The sequence below is a fragment of the Alligator mississippiensis genome, chromosome 7 (genome assembly GCF_030867095.1).
Source record: "Alligator mississippiensis isolate rAllMis1 chromosome 7, rAllMis1, whole genome shotgun sequence".
NCBI classification, from domain to species: Eukaryota; Metazoa; Chordata; order Crocodylia; family Alligatoridae; genus Alligator; species Alligator mississippiensis.
The window spans coordinates 34,538,294-34,561,245 of NC_081830.1; the positions used below are offsets into that span (position 1 = coordinate 34,538,294).

At 46.6% G+C, this 22,952-nt stretch overlaps 1 protein-coding gene across 1 annotated transcript; it reads left to right on the forward strand.

Annotated features, from left to right (window-relative positions):
- Positions 1-15,758: 15,758 nt before the first annotated feature.
- Positions 15,759-16,694, forward strand: LOC102568729 (olfactory receptor 10A7-like). The gene has a single exon (XM_006276913.4). It carries the CDS (start codon positions 15,759-15,761, stop codon positions 16,692-16,694), a length of 936 nt encoding a protein of 311 aa, XP_006276975.3.
- The last annotated feature ends 6,258 nt before the right edge of the window (positions 16,695-22,952 follow it).

The window sequence follows — 22,952 nt, forward strand, 5'->3', positions numbered from 1 at the left end:
TCAATCCACCTAATAAACTAGAATTTTAAGGATCCCGAGTTGGATATTTGTAACTGTTCAACACGATCATTGTGTCCACATTCCCACCTGGAGCAGGATTCCATCACTAAGCATAGTGTGACCTTAATATTGCATGTATACTTATCACATATACTTATACTTTCACAGATTTCATGTATTTTGTGGATTTTGCAAAATATGGCATTGCTCACAAAATACATGAGAAAAGAAAAAAGAAAATGTATTGAAAATAAAATGCTGACTTCCCACAGGCAGCCATCAGTCACCAGGGTGCTATGGCAGCCTCTGGGGGAGAATGGGTCAGATGTGGGCTTCCCACTTGAAGAGCTGCCAACAAAATGGCTGCCATTCATGGCCCTTGCCACTTATTGGCTGTGAGGGCTGCATGTCATGTTGCCCCACTCCTTTCCACAGATCAGTGGTGAGGTGAGAGGCAACCAAGGCCCCTCAGATAATCAGAGGCATGGGGGGACTGCAGTTCACTCATGAAACAGCTGCTGGGCCACACATTCTGTCAGTGAAATCAGTGGTAAGCTATCTCAAATTCAGTAGGTCCCCACTTATCAATGGGTGGCAGTGACTGGATCTGGGGCACTGGGAGGAGGACTGTGTGGGTAGGACCAATCCCTCTGATGGCAGTAGGGGCAGAGACACAGGAACAGTTGCAGGAAGCAAGGGGCTGTACAAACCTGGAGCTGTGAGCTATTAGCCAAAGAGGGTCAAACACTTGATGCTATGGCCTAGAATATCATTGAGGGCATAGGGTCCATGGATGGGTTGGGCTGCTCCGTGTCAGGGGTATGCAACTCATTTCACCTCTCAAGTTGGATCCAGTCTACAAGGCTTCTTGTAGGACAAATCTGGACTATAAGATCTGGACTTATAAGGCTTCTTGTCATCAGATGACCCAGCTTCAGTTTGCAGCATGATGGCTTGGATTCACCATTGCCAGGGCCACTGAATCAACATGACTCCAGAATACAGAGGGCAAATCTTGCCACTGATGTCCTTCTTTTTTCCCCAGCTGTCATTTTTAGTCACCAATGAGGCCCGAAGACCTTGAATTTTGTGGCAGGCAAGGGTTCAGGCAGGAGAACACCAACAACAATATTCAGTCCTTGGCTTCAATGTGACAGCTTCAGAAGCCATGCCAAAAAGCTCTTTGGGCTGCAATTTAACCCCACATGGGCTTTAAGTTGGACAGCCCTGTTCTATGTCATTCTCAATGTCCATCTTGTGATGGAAGATGGTAGGACTTCATTTCCTCCCCACCAAAGAGAAATAGGAACGCCCCTGAAAGGAACTCTGCCCTAGTGTGCCCAATCCTGGGCTGTCATGGAGGCAGGCTGAGGGCATAGTTTCATAGTGCTTAGGGTCGGAAAAGACATAAACAGATCATCAGGTCTGACCCCCTGCCCAGGCAGGAATGAGTGCTGGGGTCATAATACCCCAGCTAAATATCTGCCCAGCCTCCTCTTAAAGACCCCCACCACCTCCCTTGAGAGCCCATTCCAGAGCCTGGCAGCCCTAACTGTAAAGTAATGTCTCCTGATGTCCAACCTGAACCTTCTCTCTAACAATTTGTGGCTGTTATTCCTAGTAACCCCCGGTGGTTCCCAGGGGAACAGAGCCTCACACAATTTCTGCTGTTCCCCCCTGGTGTGTTTGTAAATGGCCACCAGATTCCCTCTCAGCCTTCTTTTGTGGAGGCTAAATAGATTCAGGCCCTTTAGCCTCTCTTCATAGGGCCTGCCCCACTGCCCCTTGACCATATGAGTGGCCCTCCCCTGGACCCTTTCAATGCTAGCCACATTGCTCTTGAAGTGCGGCGCCCAGAACTGGATGCAGTACTCCAACTGTGGCCTGACCAATGCCGCAGAGAGGAGAAGGATCACCCCCCTGGACCTACTTGTGATGCATCTGTAGATGCACGACAAGGTGTGGTTAGCCTTACTGACCACTTCCTCACATTGGCGGTTCATGTTCATCCTGGAGTCAACAATGACTCCAAGATCCCTTTCTGCCACTGCGTTGACAAGAAGAGTGGTCCCCAGTTTATAGGTGTGTTGCTGGTTCCTTCTCCCTGGATGCAGTACCCTGCACTTGTCTGCGTTGAATTCCAACCCATTCTCATCCTCCCACCTCTGTAACCTGTCTAGATCTAGCTGGATTCTATCCCTCCCCTCCAGTGTGCCCACCTCACCCCACAACTTGGTGTCATCAACGAATTTGGATAGCGTGCATTCCACACCCACATCCAGATCACTGATAAAGATGTTGAATGGCACAGGCCCCAGGACTAAACCCTGGGGGACTCCACTGCCCATATCCCTCCAGGTTGAAAACAACCCATCCACCACCACTCTCTGGGTGTGACCATCTAGCCAATTTGCCACCCATCTGACTGTGTAGGCATCAATGTCACAGTCACCTAGTCTTTTTAAGAGAATGTGGTGAGACACAGTTGCAAATGCCTTCTTAAAGTCCAGGAAGATGACATCCACCCAAACACCCGCGTCCAGGGACTTTGTGACCTGATCATAAAAAGAAACCAGGTTAGTTATGCAGGACCTGTCCTCAAAGAACCCATGTTGGTTGCCCCTGAGCATTACCTCCCCTGCTGGGCCCTTGCAGATGTGCTCCTTGGTAATTTTATCAAAGATCTTCCCAAGGACTGAGGTAAATTCCAGCAGGTGATGATCACTGTCACCCAGGTGGTTGAGTACCCACAGACTCCTCACCAGGTCATTGCCTGTGGCAAGGACCAAGTCCAGCAAGGCATTTCCCCCGGTGGGACTATGTACCAGGGGAATAGGTGGAGGTTAGGTGGAGGTCCTGTATCCTGGCTAGGAACCTACATGAGCAGTCGGACCTGGCTGACTGCTCCTCCCAGCAGATGGCTGGGTAGTTTAGGTCATCCATGACAACCACACCCCTTGACTTTACAGCCTCTGTGAGCTGACCTGAAAATTCCAGGTTCAGCTCGTCCCCCGGTGACGTGGTCTGTAGTAGACACCCACTATCAAGTCAGTTTCCCTATGACCCCCTTGCATTCATAGATTCATAGATTCATAGATGTTAGGGTCGGAAGGGACCTCAATAGATCATTGAGTCCGACCCCCTGCATAAGCAGGAAAGAGTGCTGGGTCTAGATGACCCCAGCTAGATACTCATCTAACCTCCTCTTGAAGACCCCCAGGGTAGGGGAGAGCACCACCTCCTTTGGGAGCCCGTTCCAGACCCTGGCCACTCTAACTGTGAAGAAGTTCTTCCTAATGTCCAGTCTAAATCTGCTCTCTGCTAGCTTGTGGCCATTATTTCTTGTAACCCCCAGGGGCGCCTTGGTGAATAAATACTCACCAATTCCCTTCTGTGCCCCCGTGATGAACTTATAGGCAGCCACAAGGTCGCCTCTCAACCTTCTCTTGCGGAGGCTGAAAAGGTCCAGTTTCTCTAGTCTCTCCTCGTAGGGCTTGGTCTGCAGGCCCTTAACCATACGAGTGGCCCTTCTCTGGACCCTCTCCAGGTTATCCGCATCCTTCTTGAAGTGCGGTGCCCAGAATTGCATGCAGTACTCTAACTGCGGTCTGATCAGCGCCCGATAGAGGGGAAGCATCACCTCCTTGGACCTATTTGTCATGCATCTGCTGATGCACGATAAAGTGCCATTGGCTTTTTTGATGGCTTCATCACACTGCCGGCTCATGTTCATCTTGGAGTCCACTAGGACTCCAAGATCCCTTTCCACTTCCATGCCACCCAGCAGGTCATTCCCTAGGCTGTAGGTGCGCTGGACATTTTTCCTCCCTAGGTGCAGCACTTCACATTTCTCCTTGTTGAACTGCATTCTGTTGTTTTCTGCCCACTTGTCCAACCTGTCCAGGTCTGCTTGCAGCTGTTTCCTGCCCTCCGGCGTGTCCACATCTCCCCATAACTTTGTGTCATCTGCAAACTTGGACAGAGTACATTTCACTCCCTCGTCCAAGTCACTGATGAAGACATTAAAGAGTATCGGTCCAAGGACCAAACCCTGTGGGACCCCACTGCCCACACCCTTCCAGGTCGAAACCGACCCATCCACCACGACTCTCTGGGTGCGACCCTCCAGCCAATTCGCCACCCACCGGACTGTGTGGTCATCCAAGTCACAGCCTCTTAACTTGTTCAGCAGTATGGGGTGGGATACCGTATCGAAGGCTTTCCTGAAGTCTAAGTATATGACATCCACCCCTCCTCCTGTGTCCAGGCGTTTCGTAACCTGGCCATAAAAAGAAACTAGATTGGTCAGGCACAATCTGCCTGCCACGAACCCGTGCTGGTTTCCCCTCAGCATAATTTGCCCTGCCGGGCTCTCACAAATGTGAGCCTTGATAATTTTTTCAAAGACTTTGCCAAGGATGGAGGTGAGACTGACTGGCCTATAGTTGCCTGGGTCCTCCTTCCTCCCCTTTTTGAAAATGGGGACCACGTTGGCCCTTTTCCAGTCCTCCGGGACTTGGCCCGTACGCCATGAGCTTTCAAATATTCCCGCCAGTGGCTCTGCAATGATGTCGGCCAGTGCCTTCAGCACCCTCGGTGGAGCTCATCCGGGCCTGCCGACTTAAAGACATCCGGTTCTTCCAAATGACTCTGCACCATCTCAGGGTCTAAGCATGGTAGTCTGGCGCCTTGCTGCTGCCTCTCTACAACCCCAGTGAGAGACTTGTTGTGCCCCTCACTTAGGAACACTGAGGCAAAGAACTTGTTGAGGAGTTCAGCCTTGTCCCCCCTGTCTGTCACCAAATGTTTCTGCCCATTTAGCAGGGGTCCTATTCCTCCCTGGGCCTTCCTTTTACTCCCTATATATCTAAAAAACAATTTCTTGTTGTCTTTTACTTGGGTTGCCATCCTCAGCTCCATGGTAGCTTTGGCCCGTCTAACTGCCTCCCTACAAGCACGAGCAGAGGAGGTATATTCATCTTTGGTGATTCTTACCCAGAGTGGCTCATTTTGCCCCTCCTCTGACCCCATCCTAATCATTGAGGACATGTATAGCTCTTTGATGTAGAGTGCTACACCCCTCTCTGCTTTTTTCCCTGCTCTGTCATAGTTTCATAGTTTCATAGCTGGTAGGGTTAGAAGGGACCTGAGCAGATCATCAAGTCCGACCCCCTGCCATGACAGGAAAGAGTACGGCAAGGTGTTCATCTAGCCTCCTCTTAAAGACCCCCAGGGTAGGAGCCAGCACCACTTCTCTTGGAAGTTGGTTCCAGATCCTAGCCACCCTGACAGTGAAGTCGCGCCTCCTGATGTCTAGTCTGAATTTACCTTCTGCCAGCTTGTGACCATTATTTCTAGTCACACCTGGTAGTGCTTGGGGGAACAGGGACTCCCGCAATGCCTGCTGGTCCCCTCTGACTAGTTTGTAAACGGCCACTAGATCCCCCCTCATCCTTCTGTTGTGGAGGCTGAACAGGTTCAGGTCCTGTAGCCTCTCCTTGTAGGGCCTGCCCTGCTGCCCCCCGATCATGTGGGTGGCCCTCCTCTGGACCCTCTCCATGTTGTCCACTCCCCTCCTGAAGTGTGGCGCCCAGAACTGGACACAGTACTCCAACTGCGGCCTGATCAGTGTTGCATAAAGGGGGATGATCACCTCCTTCAACCTGCTCATGATGCATCTATAGATGCATGACAAGGTGTGGTTGGCCTTCTTGACTGCATCCCCACATTGGCAGCCCATGTTCATTTTGGCATCAATAATGACTCCAAGATCCAAGATTTCTGCCTCTGCACTGTGAGAAGGGAGTTCCCCAGCTTGTAGGTATGCTGCTGGTTCTTCTCCCCAAGGTGCTCTGTCTTGCCTGTACAGCCTGTAGCCCTCAATGTCCACTGCCCAGTCATGGGTAGAATCCCACCAAGTTTCCATGAGCCCCACTAGGTCTGGGTTTTTGCAATCTAGCAGGAGGGCAAGTTGATAGATTAATAGATTCATAGATGTAGGGTCAGAAGGGACCTTGCAGATCTTCTAGTCCGACCCCTGCCCTGGGCAGGAGAGAAAACTGGGCTCAAATGACCCCAGCTAGGTAATCATCAAGCCTCCTCTTAAAGACCCCCAATGTAGGAGCCAGCACTACTTCCCTTGGAAGTTGATTCCAGATCCTAGCTGCCCTAACTGTGAAGTAGTGTTTTCTAATGTCTAGTCTGAACCTACTCTCTAACAGCTTATGTCCGTATGTCTTGTTACTCTGGGAGGCGCTCAGGGGATCAAGGTCTCTCCCATTCTCCACTGGTGCCCCCAAGTAAGTTTATAGATGGCCACCAGGTCCCCTCTCAGCCTTCTCTTGTAAAGGCTGAACAGGATAAGGTCCTGTAGCCTCTCCTCATAGGGTCTTCCCTGCTGTCCCCAGATCATTCGAGTGGCCCTCCTTTGGACCCTCTCAATGCTGTCCACATCACTCCTGAAGTGTGTCACCCAGAACTGGACGCAGTACTCCATCTGCAGCCTGACCAGTGTCGCATAGAGGGGGAGGATCACCTCCTTGGCCCTGCTTGAGATGCTTCTGTGGATGCACGACAAGGTGGGGTTAGCCCTACTGACCATGTCCTTGTGTTGGTGGCCCATGTTCATCTTGGAATCAATGACTCCAAGATCTCTTTCTGCCACTGTGCTTTTGAGAAGAAAGTTCCCTAGCCTATAGGTATGCTGCTGGTTCTTGCTGCTCAAGTGCAGCACCCTGCACTTGTCAGGATTGAATCCCATCCTATTCTCATTTGCCCACCTCTGTAACCTGTCCAGGTCCAGCTGTATCCTGTCCCTCCCTTCTAGTGTGCCCACCTCACCCCAAATCTTGCTGTCATCTGTGAATTTAAACAAGCTGCTTTTCACCCCCTCGTCCAAGTCACTAATAAAGAAATTGAACAGTGCGGACCCAAGGACCTAGCCCTGGGGGACTCCACTGCTCACATCCCTCCAGGTCGAATATGACCCATCCACCACCACTCTCTGAGTGTGGCCCCTCAGGCAATTTGCTATCCATCTGACTGTGTAGGCATCAATGCCACAGTCACCTAGCTTTTTAATGAGAATGGGATGGACGACAGTGTCAAAGGCCATCCTGAAGTCCAGAAAGACTACATCCACTGCGACACTTGCATCCAATCATTTTGTGACCTGACCGTAGAAGGCAATCAGGTTGGTCTGACAGGACCTGCCCCTAATGAAACCATGCTGGTTGCCCCTGAGCATCATCCCCACTGCTGGCCCTTCACAGATGTGTTCCTTGATAATCTTATCAAAGAGCTTCCCCAGGATCAAAGTAAGACTAATGGGTCCTCCTTCCTCCCTTTTTTGAAGAACGGGACCACATTGGCCCTCTTCCAGTTATCCGGCACCTGGCCGGAGCACCACAAGTGCTCATAAAGCTGTGCTGGGGCCCTGCGATGACCCCTGCCAATTCCCTCAACACCTTGGGGTGGAGAGCATCTGGACCTGCTAATTTGAACACATCCAGCCCCTCCAGAAGTTCCCTAACTCCCTGACCCTAGGCCTGGCGGAGTCTCTCCTGAGTCCATCCCAAATCTTGGTGGAGGAGTCCCGGCCCCTGCACAAAAAAAGCAGCAGTTCCTCCTGCTTATTCCCCATGCTTTGAGCATTTGTGTAGAGGAACGTGAGGCCTCCTGTAGGTGCAAGTGTCACCCCCTTGTTCCTAAGCCTGCCCTGGCCCCTGTCACTTACCTGGGTACTACCTGTGCACGTCACCTGGCTTGATGGTGAAGTGTCCTCATGTTCCTTTGCATCCCCATCCCCCAGAAAACCTACTTTAAAGCTCAGCCAGCCTGGAACAAAAAACATGCTTCCCTTTCAGGGAGAGATGAAGCCCATCCCGCCCGAGCATGTCCTCTGTGTGGAAATGTGGGTCATGGTCCAAGAACCCAAGGCCCACCTGGAAACACCAGCTCCAAAGCTGCCGGTTGACTTCACCGATGCATGCCTCATGGCGCTGCCCATGTCTGCTCACTGGAAGAATAGAAGAGAAAACTACCTGTTCCCCTGTCCCCTTGAGCTTGGCTCCTTGAGCCTTGTAATTTCTCATGATGCAGTCCGGGCTGCCCCTAGCTGCATCGTGCATTCCCACATAGATGAGGACCATGGGATATTGATCAGAGGGTTGAATGACGCCTGGGATCATCTCTGTGATTTCCCTCCTTCTCTTTATCCTGGGTGGCATCAGAGTCCTCCCTCAGGGTTTGAGCCTGGATGGTGCTACTGACCATGAAGTGGGGCTACATGGACTCATTCCTAGCAAGGAGGTGCGAGAGCTCCTCTGAGTAGGTGCTCATCACCCTGGAGGTGCTGGAGATATTACTGGAATCTTGGGCCCTCTTATACTAGAACTTCAGGATCTTCATCTTTGAGTGGCTATGCTGCCTGAGCTAATCTCTTGGCAGCAATATGCACAGAAATGACCTGGGTCTGGTCACTCATTCTAAGTACCTAATTGCTTGATCTGCAACCCAGATGGTGAGCAGCTCCATTACCATCTCCCTACTCCAGCTGTTGGCATGGCTAGAGGATTTCCTGGAATCAGATACGGTAGAACCTATGATTGTTGTCTGATCTCATATACCAAATGGAATCCAAATGGATATGTGAACCTCTGCTGCTACTGGCTTCAACTGTCACTGAGGAGCATGGCGCAAAAAGGCTAGCACACTTTCATGCTTGGAAATAAGGAGATTGGTGAGGTTGCATATTAACTATAACCCTGAGAGAGCAGAGCTTGGACTGAGGCACATGGGATGGCCACTTGGAGCCATGGTAGGGAAGTGTAGGACCTTGTCAAGGGCTGTGGTAGCATAACAAGTGTACACAGGTAATTTGGGAAGTACTGCTACAACATAATATCTGGTTCTTCCTGATATATTTTGGCTGGATTTTTAATGGTTTCAGAAGCATTAATGTCTGTCTGCATGTAGTTCATGCTTATAAAAAGTGTTTATATTTCTCTGAAAGCAATACAAATGTTATATTTGTGTGTTGCATATTAAGCAGCAAATACAAAGTTCAGTGATTCAGCATGCAGAGGTGCCCTGGAGAAGCCACTTAGTTATCCCAAACTTGTGGCTTGGTAATTAGAAAACTGCAGAAAATCAAGAGGTCAGAAATCCCTTTCTCACCTTTCTCCCTAGGTGAGAAATCCTTAAAATGAGGTTTTCTGCTTTCTGAGCAAAATAATTGCTAATTATGTCCTAGTCCACTGAGCATTAATTACAATGTGACACCCAAGCATTAAAAATAGTCCTAATATTTTCCAGTGAATTAGAAGCCCAAAATTACCTCTGTTATAATTGCACCTAGTTGAAGTCCATCAGGGATAGATCCATTCTGAGATGTTTATACCAGATTGATGGACCATGTTCTGATCACTAGGAACCCTTAATTCAATGTTATGTGGAGGGAAGACTCAGATACTCAGGGTTGTGTCAAACCATCACTGCACGCACCATGGGAGCACACTAGTTGAGCCTTGAGATTCTATAGCCCTTACTTGTTTTTGAAAATCATCCATCCAAACCTGCAAGTTTGGAGTAGAAGGGCATTACAACCCATGGGACAGAACTACATGCTCTTTTTTGGTTATTATTTCTCTTGAGGTTTTCCAAAGAAATTAAAGCTTTATCTTTGTAGCCAATTACTTTAAACACCATCAGTCTCAGAGACTGAAGAACAGGTTGTCCTTCCAGAGGCAAGAGAGAAAACATCTTCTAGCCACTTGTGCCAGGCCACGGTACAAGCAGAATTATGAAGTTATCATTAGTAGTGTTGGGAATTAATGCTAATTTACTAACTGAATATATGGACATATTTTCCAATGTTTTCTCATTAGCTTAACTACCCAGTGCTGGATTTACAAAGGTATTCATGGGGGGAAAAGTGTGTTTATATTAATGGGATTCACTGTTTGGGTTGGGTTTTTTTTAGCAATTTATGCACCACAATCCCTTTGATCTGCCACAGGAGGTAAGTGCCTAAAGTTCCTAAGGCAGACAAGGTTCCTTGGGTGAATTTGATATCTTTTATTAGACCAACCCAAATAGTTGGACAAAAGTTATTAAGCAAGCTTTTGGGTTCAAAAACCCTTCGTCAGGCTAAGGAAGCTTCAGCAGTTGGTGTGTGCTCTTCCTGGATGGAATGAAAAGGAAAGAAGCCAGGGGCTGGGCTGGGGAGTCAGTTGCCAGGCAGATTATAATGTATCAAAAATCCAATGTCTATATTTAGTCCATGATCTCTGGTATCCAGGAGGTTGATGAAATGGAGCTCATAGGCTTGTCTCTGGGAAGTATTGTGTAAGTTTCCCTTGAGGATCAGGACTGAGAGATTGGAGAGACAGTGGCCCACCTGTGAGAAATGTGCCCCCACCGGTAATTGGGTATTTCTGTCTTTAATAGATTTCCAGTGTGCATTCATTCTGGTGTGCAGTTGTTGTTTGGTCTCTCCTACATATTTTCCATCAGGGCATTTGGTGCATTGGATGAGGTATATTACTTTTTTGGAGGTGCAGCTGTAAGATCCTGGGATGCTGATGGCTCTGTTGTGGGGTGTAGTAATAGTGGGGGTGGTGGAGATGTGTTGACATGTTTTGCATTTCTTGTCCTGGCACGGTCTGGATCCTTTTGGTGTGTTCTGGGCTTGAGGAAGTTTGCTTCTGGTGATGAGGTTGGCGAGGTTTGGTGCTTGTTTAAAGGCTAGGATGGGTGGCTCTGGGAAGATCTTTTTACAAATAGGGTCTCTGTCTAGTATGGGTTGCAATTTTTTGAGGATTTTCTGTACAGGTTCAAGGGAGGGGTGATACATCATAACCAGCGGTGTGCGATTTGTGGGGGGGTTTCTTCTGTATTGTAGAAGTTCTTCATGTGGTTTCAAATGTGCGATCTACCTCTCTGGAGGAGTGTCCTTGCTGGGTGAAAGCCTTTTTAAGATTGGTGAGGTGGCAATCCTAGGTGTTCTCTTCAGTGCAAATTTGGTAGTATCTGAGGGCTTGGCTGTATATCACAGCTTTTTTGGTGTGTTTAGGGTGATTGCTGGTTCTGTGAAGATATGTATGTTGCTCTGTGGGTTTCTTGTATACTGTGGTCTGTATTTTACCCTTCTGGATACTGATCATTGTGTCTAAAAAGGAGATGTTGGTGCTGGAGTATTCTAGAGAAAGTTGGATGGAGGGATGGTGACTGTTGAATTTCTGATGGAACTCAATCAGAGATTGCAGGTTCTCAGTCCAAATGATGATGTCATCGATGTATCTTAAGTATAGCAAGGGTTTGATGGTGCAGTTCTTGCGGAAGTCTTCTTCCAGGTGGCTCATAAAAAGGTTGGCATACTGTGGGACCATTTTAGTGCCCATAGCTGTTCCCATCATCTGGAGGAAGTGTTCATTATTAAAAGTGAAATTGTTGTGTGTGAGGATGAAGTGTATAAGGTCAATAATATCTTTGGGTCTGTATTCTGAGTTGTAATCTTGTTCCTCTAGATATGTAAGGCAGGCTTGGATGCCATCCTGGTGTGGGATGTTGGTATATAGGCTGGTAACATCCATGGTGGCTAGGAGTGTGTTGCTGGGAAGGTGGTCTATGTTTTGAAGTTTCCGTAGAAAGCCTGTAGTGTCTTGGACAAAACTTGCTCTGTGGGTGACAAGAGGTTTTAGGATTGCTTCAACGAAACTTAATATTTCCTCAGTTAGGGTCCCATGGTTGGATATGATAGGTCTGCCAGGGTTCCCTTGTTTGTGGATTTTAGGGAGCATGTAAAAAGTCCCCGGGTTAGGTAGCGGGGGGGATCAAGGTCTGTAGTTTTTCTTGTAGTCTTGATGGAAATGATGTGATGGTATTGTTGAGTTTTTTTGGTGAAAAGGGGAGTAGGATCTTCTTGTAGTTCTTTGTAGTAGGTGGTGTCAGAGAGTTGTCTGTTGGCTTCCTTTATGTAATCCTCACGGTTTAGGATGACTATGGCTCCTCCTTTATCTGCTGGTTTTATTACTATTTGGTGGTTGGATCTTAGAGATTCTATTGCCTTTTTCTCTGGTAGAGAGAGGTTGTTGTGGTGGCGTGTGTTGTTGATTATTTCATTGTTCATTCTTTCCCTGAAGCAGTCAATGTAGCGGTCAAGGTTAGGGTTTTGTCCACTGTGAGGTGTCCAATCTGATGTTTTTTGGGGCTTTTTGGCATTGATCCTTTCCTGAATGTTGTCAGAGGATGAGTTGTTGTTAGGAGTGGGTTCAGTTTGGTTGTGGAAATATTCTTTGAAGCGCAGGCGTCGAAAGAATTCTTCTAGTTCTCCACATTGAAGTATTTTATTAGGGTATTTTTCTGGACAGAAATTTAGGCCTTTAGAAAGGACAGATTTTTCAGTTTTGGTAAGCATGTGTGTGGAGAGATTGATAATATTTGTGGGTTGGTTGCTGCTTTCAGTTTCATTGAGTCTGAGGTTGGAATGTTGTAAGGTGTTGGTGTTGTTCCTCTGATGGTTGTTTTGTGGCTGGGGAGCTTGTTCTTGGAGTAATTTGTTCCATTTCTTCTTTTTATGTAGGATGAATGCTGTAGAAAGTTTTTCGTAGTCTCTTTGTATCCACTGTATATTGTCAGGGAACATGCATGGATTTCTGTCTTTTAAGTTGTTGTAGTATATGGTGATTTCCTTCCTGAGTTGGACTCTTTTGGAGTAGAGTAGGTGAAGTAGATGATTTCTAATTTTCTCTGAAGTTCTTCTGCATAGCTGTGAAGCATATTTGGAGTTGTGTGTAGTAGTCAGGGTAGTAAACTTCCTAAGTGATTTTAGCGCGTCTTTCTTATTGTCAACATATCTGCTTTAACCTGTATGTGATGGATTAGTGTGTACAACTTGTTAAAGGAGCTAGCACAAAAAAGCCTTGTATCCTGTTCTTAAATACCTAATCAGAGACTCCAAGACTTAAGGGATCTATGTATAAAAGACCAAGAATCTATGTATAAAAAATGGGTTGGGTCAAATAAAAGGCTACTAATGCAGAATGAAATCCCGTGTTTGTACATTTGTGCTTGTTCCTGTAGGGGACTATTAAGTTAACAAAAATGAACGGATGATCCCTAATCATTTCAGATCCATCATCAGTTCACTTTAACTGGGAAATATCTCAAGTTGGCTAACTGCATCAAAATCAGTGTTAGCCAAGCCAGAAGGGTACACAGAGATTTTACCCATTTCTTTTTTAGGGTAATGTCCCATTCACTTGGCTGATGTAAGGGATGAGCAAGCATAGGATTCTTGGGTTTTCCATGTATAAGGTAGGGCAGGGTGTTGCTTTAGAAGTTAACTAGTTCAGAGATGTAGGGGGTTTTGTAGGCAATGGCCAACTTTGTCAGATGTTCAGGGTTTTCTATGGGCACATATGAGATTCCAATATATTAACTGGTGACTGCCAGAACACTGCTGCAGTGCATGAGTTCCTAAAGTAACGTAATTGATTTAAAAAAACGAATGAGAGAAAATAAATTTGGATTTATCTTTTTTCCCTCAGCCTTAAATATATGTATAATCAAACTATCTGTCTAACTGGCTAGTAAGGATACTTGCTACCTTGTGAATGTTGCATCCATCAGTACTCAAGGTCATATCTAAGTAGCAATTAATAAAAAGAAAAGTATTAGAAGGAAGTAACAGATTAATAATTAATACATTTTAAGTGTGTCAGATTTTGTTACCTTTTTTAAAAAAATACTTTGGAAATGTAGATATAGGAGTCTTACTATCTCCCATAACATAAATACCCTGATGATCTGATAAGGAATGCACTGCATTCAAAAGCTTGTCTAACTGTACTCCAACCATGTAGTTGGTCCAATAAAAGATCTTACCCTAAAAAATATTGCCTCTTACATAATTCCTGGGTCATCACTACTATAACATCACCCACATCTTGAATACCATGCGCACAGTTCTGGCCCTCACATCTGAGAAAAGGTGCAGAGAAGGGCAACCAAAATGATCAGGGGCTTGGAGCAGTTGCTGTACCAGGAAGGACTAAAAATGCTAGGACTCTTCAGTCTGGAAAGGAGAAGGTGGAGGGGTGATATGATAGAGGTCTATAAAAGCATGAAGAACATTGACCAAGTGAACAGGGAACTGATGCTCACCAAGGCCCAGAATACTAGAACCAAAGGGCACTTTCCAAAATTAGTAGCTGACAGGTTTAAATTGAAAAAGAGAAAATATTTTCTTATACAACATGTAGTTAACCTATAGAATTCATTGACAAGGGGGTGGTCATAAAGGGATAAATTTGCGGATGATAAATATATTAATGGCTACTAGAGTGTCTGGAGATGTTTCTTCTGACATCTCTAACCCAATAAATGGTGGATGCCAGGGAGGGTATTGGGTATGGGATCGATCACTCTAAAGGTACCTGATAGGCCTGTGAGAAGTGGTTAGTATTTGCTGTGGATTTGGACTTGAGGGAGAGTGATTTGATTCGGTGATTCAAATCACTGTCCTGAATTGATTTCACCAAATCTGCTGAATTTCTGAATCAGACAGACCCCATCCCCTGTCTACTCTCCCATCCCCATCAATGGCTGCCTTGCCCAGCCCCAGCTCCCAGCTCCCAGCTCTTTAAAAAACACACAAAAAAGCCCCAAACTCACTGGATCCTGCCCCCCACTGACCTGCATTGCATGGGGGTCTTTGCCATGAGCTCCCAAACTCCCACCCACTCTCCCAGCACCCTCCATGGTTGCTCTGCCAGCCCCAGCTCCCAGTTCTTTTTTTTTTTTTAAACCCCCAGTCTCATTGGCTCCTGCCAAGTGGGGAGGCAATCCCTGTTGCCCCCCAGTGCCCCGCACTCCAAGGGGGGGCTGTCATGAGCCCCCAGAAGCCCCAGGGCTGCTGCAGCAGCTGATGAGTGTGGGGATATTTTCTTTTTAAAGAACTGGGAGCTGTGCCCTGGTGGGGCAGCCATGGCGGGGGATGGGGGGCGGTCCTGGGAGAAGGGGGATTGGAGGGATCATGGCAGAGCCTCCCATGCAGCACGGGCAGTGGGGTTCAGCAGGGATTGCCCCCTGCTGGCAGCATCTGGTGGGTGGGGGCTTTTTTTTTTTCTTTTTCAAAGAGCCAGGAGCTGGGCTGGGCAGGGCAGCCATGGGAGGGGGGGAGCTGGGAGAGTGGGTGGGGGTTGGGGGGTACTCAAGGGGGATGAGGGAACAGGTAGGGGATGGGGCCTAGTGGGGGTTCCCTCAAGGTCTCTTCCCCACTCTTAGCTCCCTCCTGTTCTGCCCCTTACTTACCAGCACAGAGTCCGGGTCCATCTCCCTGAGGCAGCAAGAGGGGACTGCCCAAAACTCTGAAGCTCTCTGAATCTTTTCTGAATTGATTCAGAGAGCTTTGAATCAATTCTGACCTTTTTATTGGTCTCCTGATTCGATTCAGATTTGGAGATTTGGCTACCAAAGTGGGCTGAATCTCCTCCGAATCAATCAGCACCTGAAGCTTCTCACAGCCCTAGTACCTGATTCAATGTACAGCGTGCACTTTTGCCATTGTCCGAGACAGGATACTGGGTCAGATGGAACATCAGTCTGACATCCCAAAATGTGTTTTTCACATCTGTACTTCCATTAAAAACCGGTCTCCATTCATTAAGATTAATTGAGAATACATCAGAGCAACTATGTGTCTCACTTTTTTCACAGGAACCATGGCCACTGAAGAATTCAAGCCTGTTGAAGAAATGGGGGAAACCAACCAGTCATGTTTGACTGAGGTAGTTTTCTTGGGATTCTCAGACTTCCAGGAACTCCAAGTGCTACTTTTTGTCTTAGTGATGCTCTTCTATATATTTGCCCTCTTAGGGAATACACTGATAGTTATTGTCACCTTAGTGGACCCTGCCCTTCACATTCCCATGTATTTCTTCCTTAGGAATTTATCTTTCCTGGAAGTTTGCTACACTTCAGTAACAATTCCAAAGATGCTGGTGGACTTGCTCTCAGAGACCCAGACAATCTCCTTTGTGGGTTGTGGTGTTCAGATGTATTTCTTCATTTTATTTGCAATCACAGAGTGTTCCCTCCTGTCTGTCATGGCATATGATCGTTATGTCGCCATATGCAACCCCCTGCAATACACCCTCAGCATGAACCAGAGAGTCTGTACTGAATTGTCTGCTGTTGCATGGACCATTGGTACTTTGGTAGCCTTCAGCCAAACTGTTTCAATATTTACAAAGCCCTTTTGTGGGGCTAATACAATTCACCACTTCTTCTGTGAAATTGTTGCTGTGTTGATACTGGCTTCTACTGACACCCACACAGATGAAGTTGCTATTACTGTTCTCACTGTTCTCCTCATAATGGTCCCCTTTTTGCTTATCCTCTTGTCTTATGTCTTCATCATCTCCACTATCCTCAAAATACCTTCAGCGGAGGGCAGAAGTAAGGCCTTCTCCACTTGCTCCTCACACCTAATCGTGGTTTCACTGTTCTATGGGTCAGGAACATTTGTTTATATGGAACCCACTTCAGTCCATTCTCAGAGCAAAGAGCGATTCTTTTCCCTGGTATATACAGTACTGACTCCAACAGTTAATCCAATTATTTACAGCCTGAGAAACAAGGAGATGAAATCTGCTGTCAAGAAAACTATAGGCTGGAAATTGTTCGGTTAAGAAGTTTCTACATAATGAATATATTATTTTCAAATGTGAGCATGTGTATTCTTCCCTTAAAGGCCTCAGATTCTCTCCCTTCCACCCATGGGGAAACAAACTAAAGCAAAGACAGAAGCCTTCATTAGAGTCGGTCAATGGCGGTAAACCTCCTATGTCTTCTAGTAGTGTAAAGAGAGGAACTGTACAAAATCTTGGTGGGAATATTATTGGAATACTGGGCCCAGTTTGCATATCCATCCAGTTTAAGGTGATATGAAATTTGGACTGTTTTCAGTGGGGGGAAAATAATTTTAACTATATTGTATTTTAGGGAATCTGCCTGATGAAGATAGTAAGCAATAGTTTGTAGAGAATATGGGTATTAGAAAGCCGAACTCATAGTTGAGATGTATGTAGTGAAGGTAGGTAAGCAACCTGTAATGATCAGCTTAATCATAATTCAACTGAGATTAATCATTTTCTTGGGCTTTAGGATGAAACAAGCAATGTTCTGTAAAGAAATTAGACTATAATGTTCAATAGTGAGAGAAATGAATTATTTAAAAAAAATACCACTTTCCAATGTATGTCTTAGATTTTTCCTCTTTTGGAGTCTCCTGGTCTTTGTGCAAGTGAGGCTGGATAAGTGCAATGCTTTCTTCTACAGTTCATACATTTGAATCACTGAGAACTTCATCACTGTCAATGGGCTGGATTCCCCTCTCCATAAAGCCAGTATGAATTACAAGCAACTCAGTTGAAGACCAGGGCATTCAAGGCAAAACAAACCTAATGAGTGTAAGAAGAATCCAGTTCTTGATCATCTACCTGTATCACACAGTTACTAAAGTATTCATCTATTTAAGGTGCCATGTGTTTGGGTGAGATCATCTTGGGCGAATACATGTATCTTTTTCCTGAAGAATACAGATGACTTTTGTGTTCTAGAAAACAATAAATTACATACACTGAAAAGACATGATTGTGTGGGCCTCTTAAAATCATTGGTTTTTCCTGCTCTCAATGGTAAAAAAAAAAAAAATAAAATAAAACAATCAGGAGTTTCCAAAATCTCTCTTAAAGAAATAAGAAAATGGGCTGGTTATTTGAAACTTTGAGTTAATATGCAGGAACCAAAATCTGTGTCCTATAATGGAATAGACAGTATTTAACAGTATTTATTACAACAGTATTTAACAGTATTTAACAGTATTTATTATAACAGTATTTATTTAAATTTCTGTTAACGCTGTTCCTATACATAACACTACCCATCTTATGGGACCATTGTAGAAAGTGACGCTTTGGTCAAAGTTCAAGAGGAGGCAACGGTACCTAACCAACTGATTTCAAACATTATTCTATGTCATGAGACTGTTGCACTAAGTATTTTTCTGGAAATGTTCTGCAAGGGAGGACGTTAAAGGCCACCATGTTGTCATTACACATTGCCACCTCTCACATAGCACCTTATTAAGAACAGGCCAGACCAGGGTTTTGGAAATGGGGAAGACATTTTCTGGTGGAATTCTCATAATTAAATGTCCTAAGAAACTGAAATCGTTAAATGCTTATCACCCATAGGGTTACTTCGGTCTCTAAGTCAGAGGACCCATTCCTCTCATCCATCCTGAGGACTAGGCCTTGTAACAGCTAGCACATTGCTCCAGGTTCTTGCCTGCTCTCAGCTCTTCATTCAATAACAATTATACAAGCCCTCCTTTTCCATATGCCCTGCAAAGCAAAAGAAAACAGAAATATTGTCTCTGTGATTTGACAATGATATACACAAGCCCTTTATACAACCATCTGAATTGGAATAGACTCCCAATTTAGGTAGTGTAGGCACCTACGCTGGAGATCTTCAAAGTGGGACTGGACGTACACCTGGCTGGGGTTATTTGACCCCAGCAGTCTTTCCTGCCCAGAGCAGTGGGGGGCTGGACCCAATGATGTCACAAGGTCCCTTCCAGTGCTAAACTTCTGTGAATCTGTGACCTGAACCTGGTGGCGAGCAAGACCAAGTTAAATACCCCAAAGCTCCCATTAGCATCTGAGGGTGGTTTTATAGAGAATAAATGCTTTTGGTCTGTCACATGCCAAGCGTTAATGCCCTCTTTAAGGTTCACTGCTCATACCTGCTGCAGGAGAGCTAGTGATCAGGGGTATAGCTAGGAGCTGCAAGCTTGCTCCATGCTTTCCCTGCTTGCCAGCTCCCAGGCCACAGCATTGGCTAGGGGAGAGGTAAAGAAGGGACACCTATACCATTTGGATTGCCCTTGTACCCCCTGATACCCTTTCCACCTCTGGACAAGGGTGGAGAGGGTATGGGAGCAGTGTGTGTGTGTGTGTGTGTGTGTGTGTGTGTGAGAGAGAGAGAGAGAGAGAGAGAGAGAGAGAGAGAGAGGGAAGGAGAGAGAGAGAGAGAGAAAGAGAGAGAGAGAGAGTTGAGGTCTGGGGGCACTGGGGGCTGGGGGGGTTCTTTCGTTCTCTTCTCTGCCTCCTCCCTTACTCTCTGCAGCCCATGCCAGCCCCATATGCTGAATTCCAGCCCCCGCCAGCCCCTGCTGCCCAGCAGTTCTTCTCCCACTTGCCTCCCCTTCACTCGTGGGGCCCAGTGTGGTCTGGATCCAAGCATGCAAGTGTGGTGCAGACTGTAGGGAGCCTGAAAGCAGACAGGGAGAGGGAATTGCCCCCTGCCCCACTGCCATTCTCTGGCTGATGAGGGCAGCAGGATGGTGATCTGTATAGCAGGGGGGATTGGGTAGGTGGGTGATATGGATGTAGACGGGAATGATTCAGGGAACAGAGCAGGTGGCAACCGGGAAGCTCCCTGTTCATCCTCTCCCTGCTCTTCCCCTTCCTGCACTCCTGTCCCTTCCCCTCCTGCTGCCCTGCTGCCTGGCTGTCCCCAGCTTTCAGTCTAGGGCCATAGAGTCCTGGATGACAACTAGTCCACCTGGCAGCAGTGCCTCTTCAGATACTGGAGGACCACAAACTGGTCATTTTATCTCAGCTGTACAGCAGAAAGTTAACTGAATTCAAGCTAGATAGCACAGTTCAAAGATAATCCTGTCTGAAGTGTCATAACTTTAATCAACCTAGAGGGCACATAGCATTCACTAATGAGCCTTCTCTTGTTGTCATTCAAGTCTTAAATGTGCTTAACATGATCTCATTTTAAAATGTATCCTCAAACCTCAAGTACTTTGTGTGTGAACTTTCTGTCTTACCTCATCACCTCATATATGGATTCAAATGTCAGAGCTAAGATCACACACACACACACACACACACACACACACACACACACACACACACACTTACTTCTGGATTTTAATTTTTTTTAAGGGATATTGCCATGTCTTACTCTAAACCTGGTAATATCTGTTACTACGTTTTTGTCTGTTTTGATTTTTATGGCAAGGTCAGCTCCCAGACTACTGCACCTGGAAGCACAGTTTGGGGAGGAGGTGAGCAATCAACAGTAGTGAAAGAACAGGTTAGGGGCAATTAGAAAAAGCTGGACATATACAAGTCCATGGGGCTGGTTGGGATACACCCGAGGATGCTGAGGGAGCTGGTTGATGTGATTGCAGAGCCACTGACAATCATCTTTGAAAACTTATGGCAATCAGGAGAGGTCCTGAATGATTGGAAAAGAGCAAATATAGTGCCTATATATATGCAAGGAAGGGAAAAAGGAGGATCCAGGGAAACATGGACCAGTCAGCCTCACCTCAGGCCCCGGAAAAATCATGGAGCAGATTGTCAAGGAATCGATTTCTAAGCATTTGGAGGGGAAGACAGCATTGTGGGGTCCAGTTCAGCTACCATCAAGAGAAAATGAAAAATACTTTAGTTGACTCCTAACCTCATGGCCAGATTGCACTGGGGTTGCGTTGCTCTGTGTCGGGGGTGTGCAACTCATTTAACTTCTTAGGTTGAATTCAGTCCACAAAGCTTCTTGAAAGACAGATCTGGACTGCAAGTCTTCTTGTCATCTGAAGACACCACTTCAGTTGTAGCATGATGCTTGCATTCACTATTCCTGGGGCCTCTGCATCAACATGGCTTGTGAAGTCAGGGGATGAATGCTGCCACTCCTGCCCCCTTTTTCCCCCTGTCATTAATTTTAGTCAGGCAATGGTGTCTGAAGACCTTGAATTTGGTTATCGGCAAGGGGTTGGGCAGGAGACCACCAGCAGCAATATTCAGGCCTTGGTTTCCAGATCCATGCCAATGTGGCAGCTTCAGCAGCCATGTCAAAAAGCTTTTTGGGTCATCATTTAATTCCTCATGGGCTCCAAGGTGGACAGCCCTGTGTTACCCCATTTTCAATGTCCATCTTGCAGCAGAAGATGGTAAGGCTCCATTATCTCCCTGTCAAAAGAAGTGGGAAGTACTCTGAAAAGTACTTTGCCCTACTATGCCTATTTCTGGGCTGTCATGGAGGCAGGCAGAAGACAGGCCTCCTCCTCCTTGTCCTGGGTGGCATCAGAGTCCTCCCTCAGAGCTTAAGCCTGGATGTTGTTATTGTCCATGAAGTGGCGTGAGGCAGAGTCATTGCCAGCAAGGAAGTGTGAGACCTCCTCTGAGTAAGTGCTCATCACCCTGTAGGTGCTAGAGATATGGTTGCAATCTTGAGGCCTCTTATACTACAGCCTCAGGATCTTCATCTTTGAATGGCTGTGCTGCCAGTGCTGGCCATGTCCCCGAGTTGCTATTTTGGCCACAATATGCTCACTATTGTTGTTGGCTTGTCTCATACACTGAATGCAATCCAAATAGATATGTGAACTTCTGCTGTTGCTGGCTTCAGCTGTGTCACTGAGGAGCATGGCACAAAAAGGCTAACACACTTTCATGCTTGGAAATAAGGAGATTGGTGAGGTTGCATATTACCTGTGACTCTGAGGAACAGAAGTTGGGCCCAAGTCACACAGAGTGGCCACTTGGAGCCATGGTATGGGTGCCAAAGGACCAACAAGCCCTTTGTCAAGGGCTGCTGTAGAATAACTGGTGTACAGAGGTAATTTGGGAAGTACTGGTACAGCATAATACCTGGTTCCTCCTGGTACATTTTAGTCAGATTTCTACTGGTTTAATAAGCATTAATGTCTGTCTGCTTGTAGTTCATAGTGATAGAAAGATGTTTATCTTTTTATAGATTTCATAGATTTCATAGACATTCAGGCTGGAAGGGACCCCAGAGGATCATCGAGTCCAGCCCCTGCCCCAGGGGCAGGAAGTCATCAGGGATCAAAGGATCCCAGCAAGATAAATATCCAAAAGTGTCTTGAAGGCATTCAAAGTGGGTGCTTGAATCACCTCTGGTGGCAGACCTTGGGGGCTCGAACAGTAAAGAAGTTCTTCCTTATGTCCATCTTGAAACAGTTGCAGAGGAGTTTGTGACCATTAGATCTTGTCATCCCTTGGGGTGCTCTGGTGAACAGATGTTCCCCCAGATCCTGGTGAACACCCCTAATAAAATTATAGGTGGCCACGAGATCACCCCTGAGTCAGTGCTTTTCCAGGCTGAAGAGTCCCATGGCTCTCAGCCTCTCATCATAAGATCTGTTATCCTGACCTCTGATTATGGGGGTGGCTCTCCGCTGGACTCTCTCAAGCTTCTTCACATCCTTTCTGAATTGTGGAGCTCAAAACTGGATGCAGTACTCCAGCTGTGGCCTCACCAAGGCGGAGTACAATGGGAGAATGATGTCCTGGGATTTGCTTGAGAAGCATCTATGGACGCAAGCCAGTGTTTTTCTCACTTTATTAGCTGCAGCATCGCATTGAAGGCTCATGTTCATCTTGTGGTCAATCATGACCCCCAAGTCCCTTTCATCTGGAGTGCTAGCCAGCGTAGCACTGCCGAGCCTATAAGCACGCTGCAGGTATTTCTTTCCAAGGTGGAGAACCTTGTGTTTTTCAGTGTTAAACACCATCAGGTTCTCATCTGCCCATTTCATGAGCCTATCAAGATCTGCCTGGATCACCCTCCTGTCCTCCGGTGTGGATGCTTTACCCCAGAGTTTGGTGTCATTGGCGAACTTGGCCAGCGCGCTTCTGAGACCAATGTCTACATCATTGAGGAAGACGTTAAAAAGTAAAGGCCCAAGGACAGAGCCCTGAGGGACCCCACTGGTCACAGGACACCATGATGATTGACTTCCATCAACCACCACCCTCTGGGTCCTGCTGTGGAGCCAATTCCCCAGCCAGTGGATCGTAGTGAGGTCGAGGCCGCAGTTAGCCAGTTTTGCCAAGAGG

Excerpts from the sequence above, each read along its gene's own strand:
- LOC102568729 (XM_006276913.4), top strand. The coding sequence starts at position 15,759 with ATGGGGGAAACCAACCAGTCATGTTTGACTGAGGTAGTTTTCTTGGGA.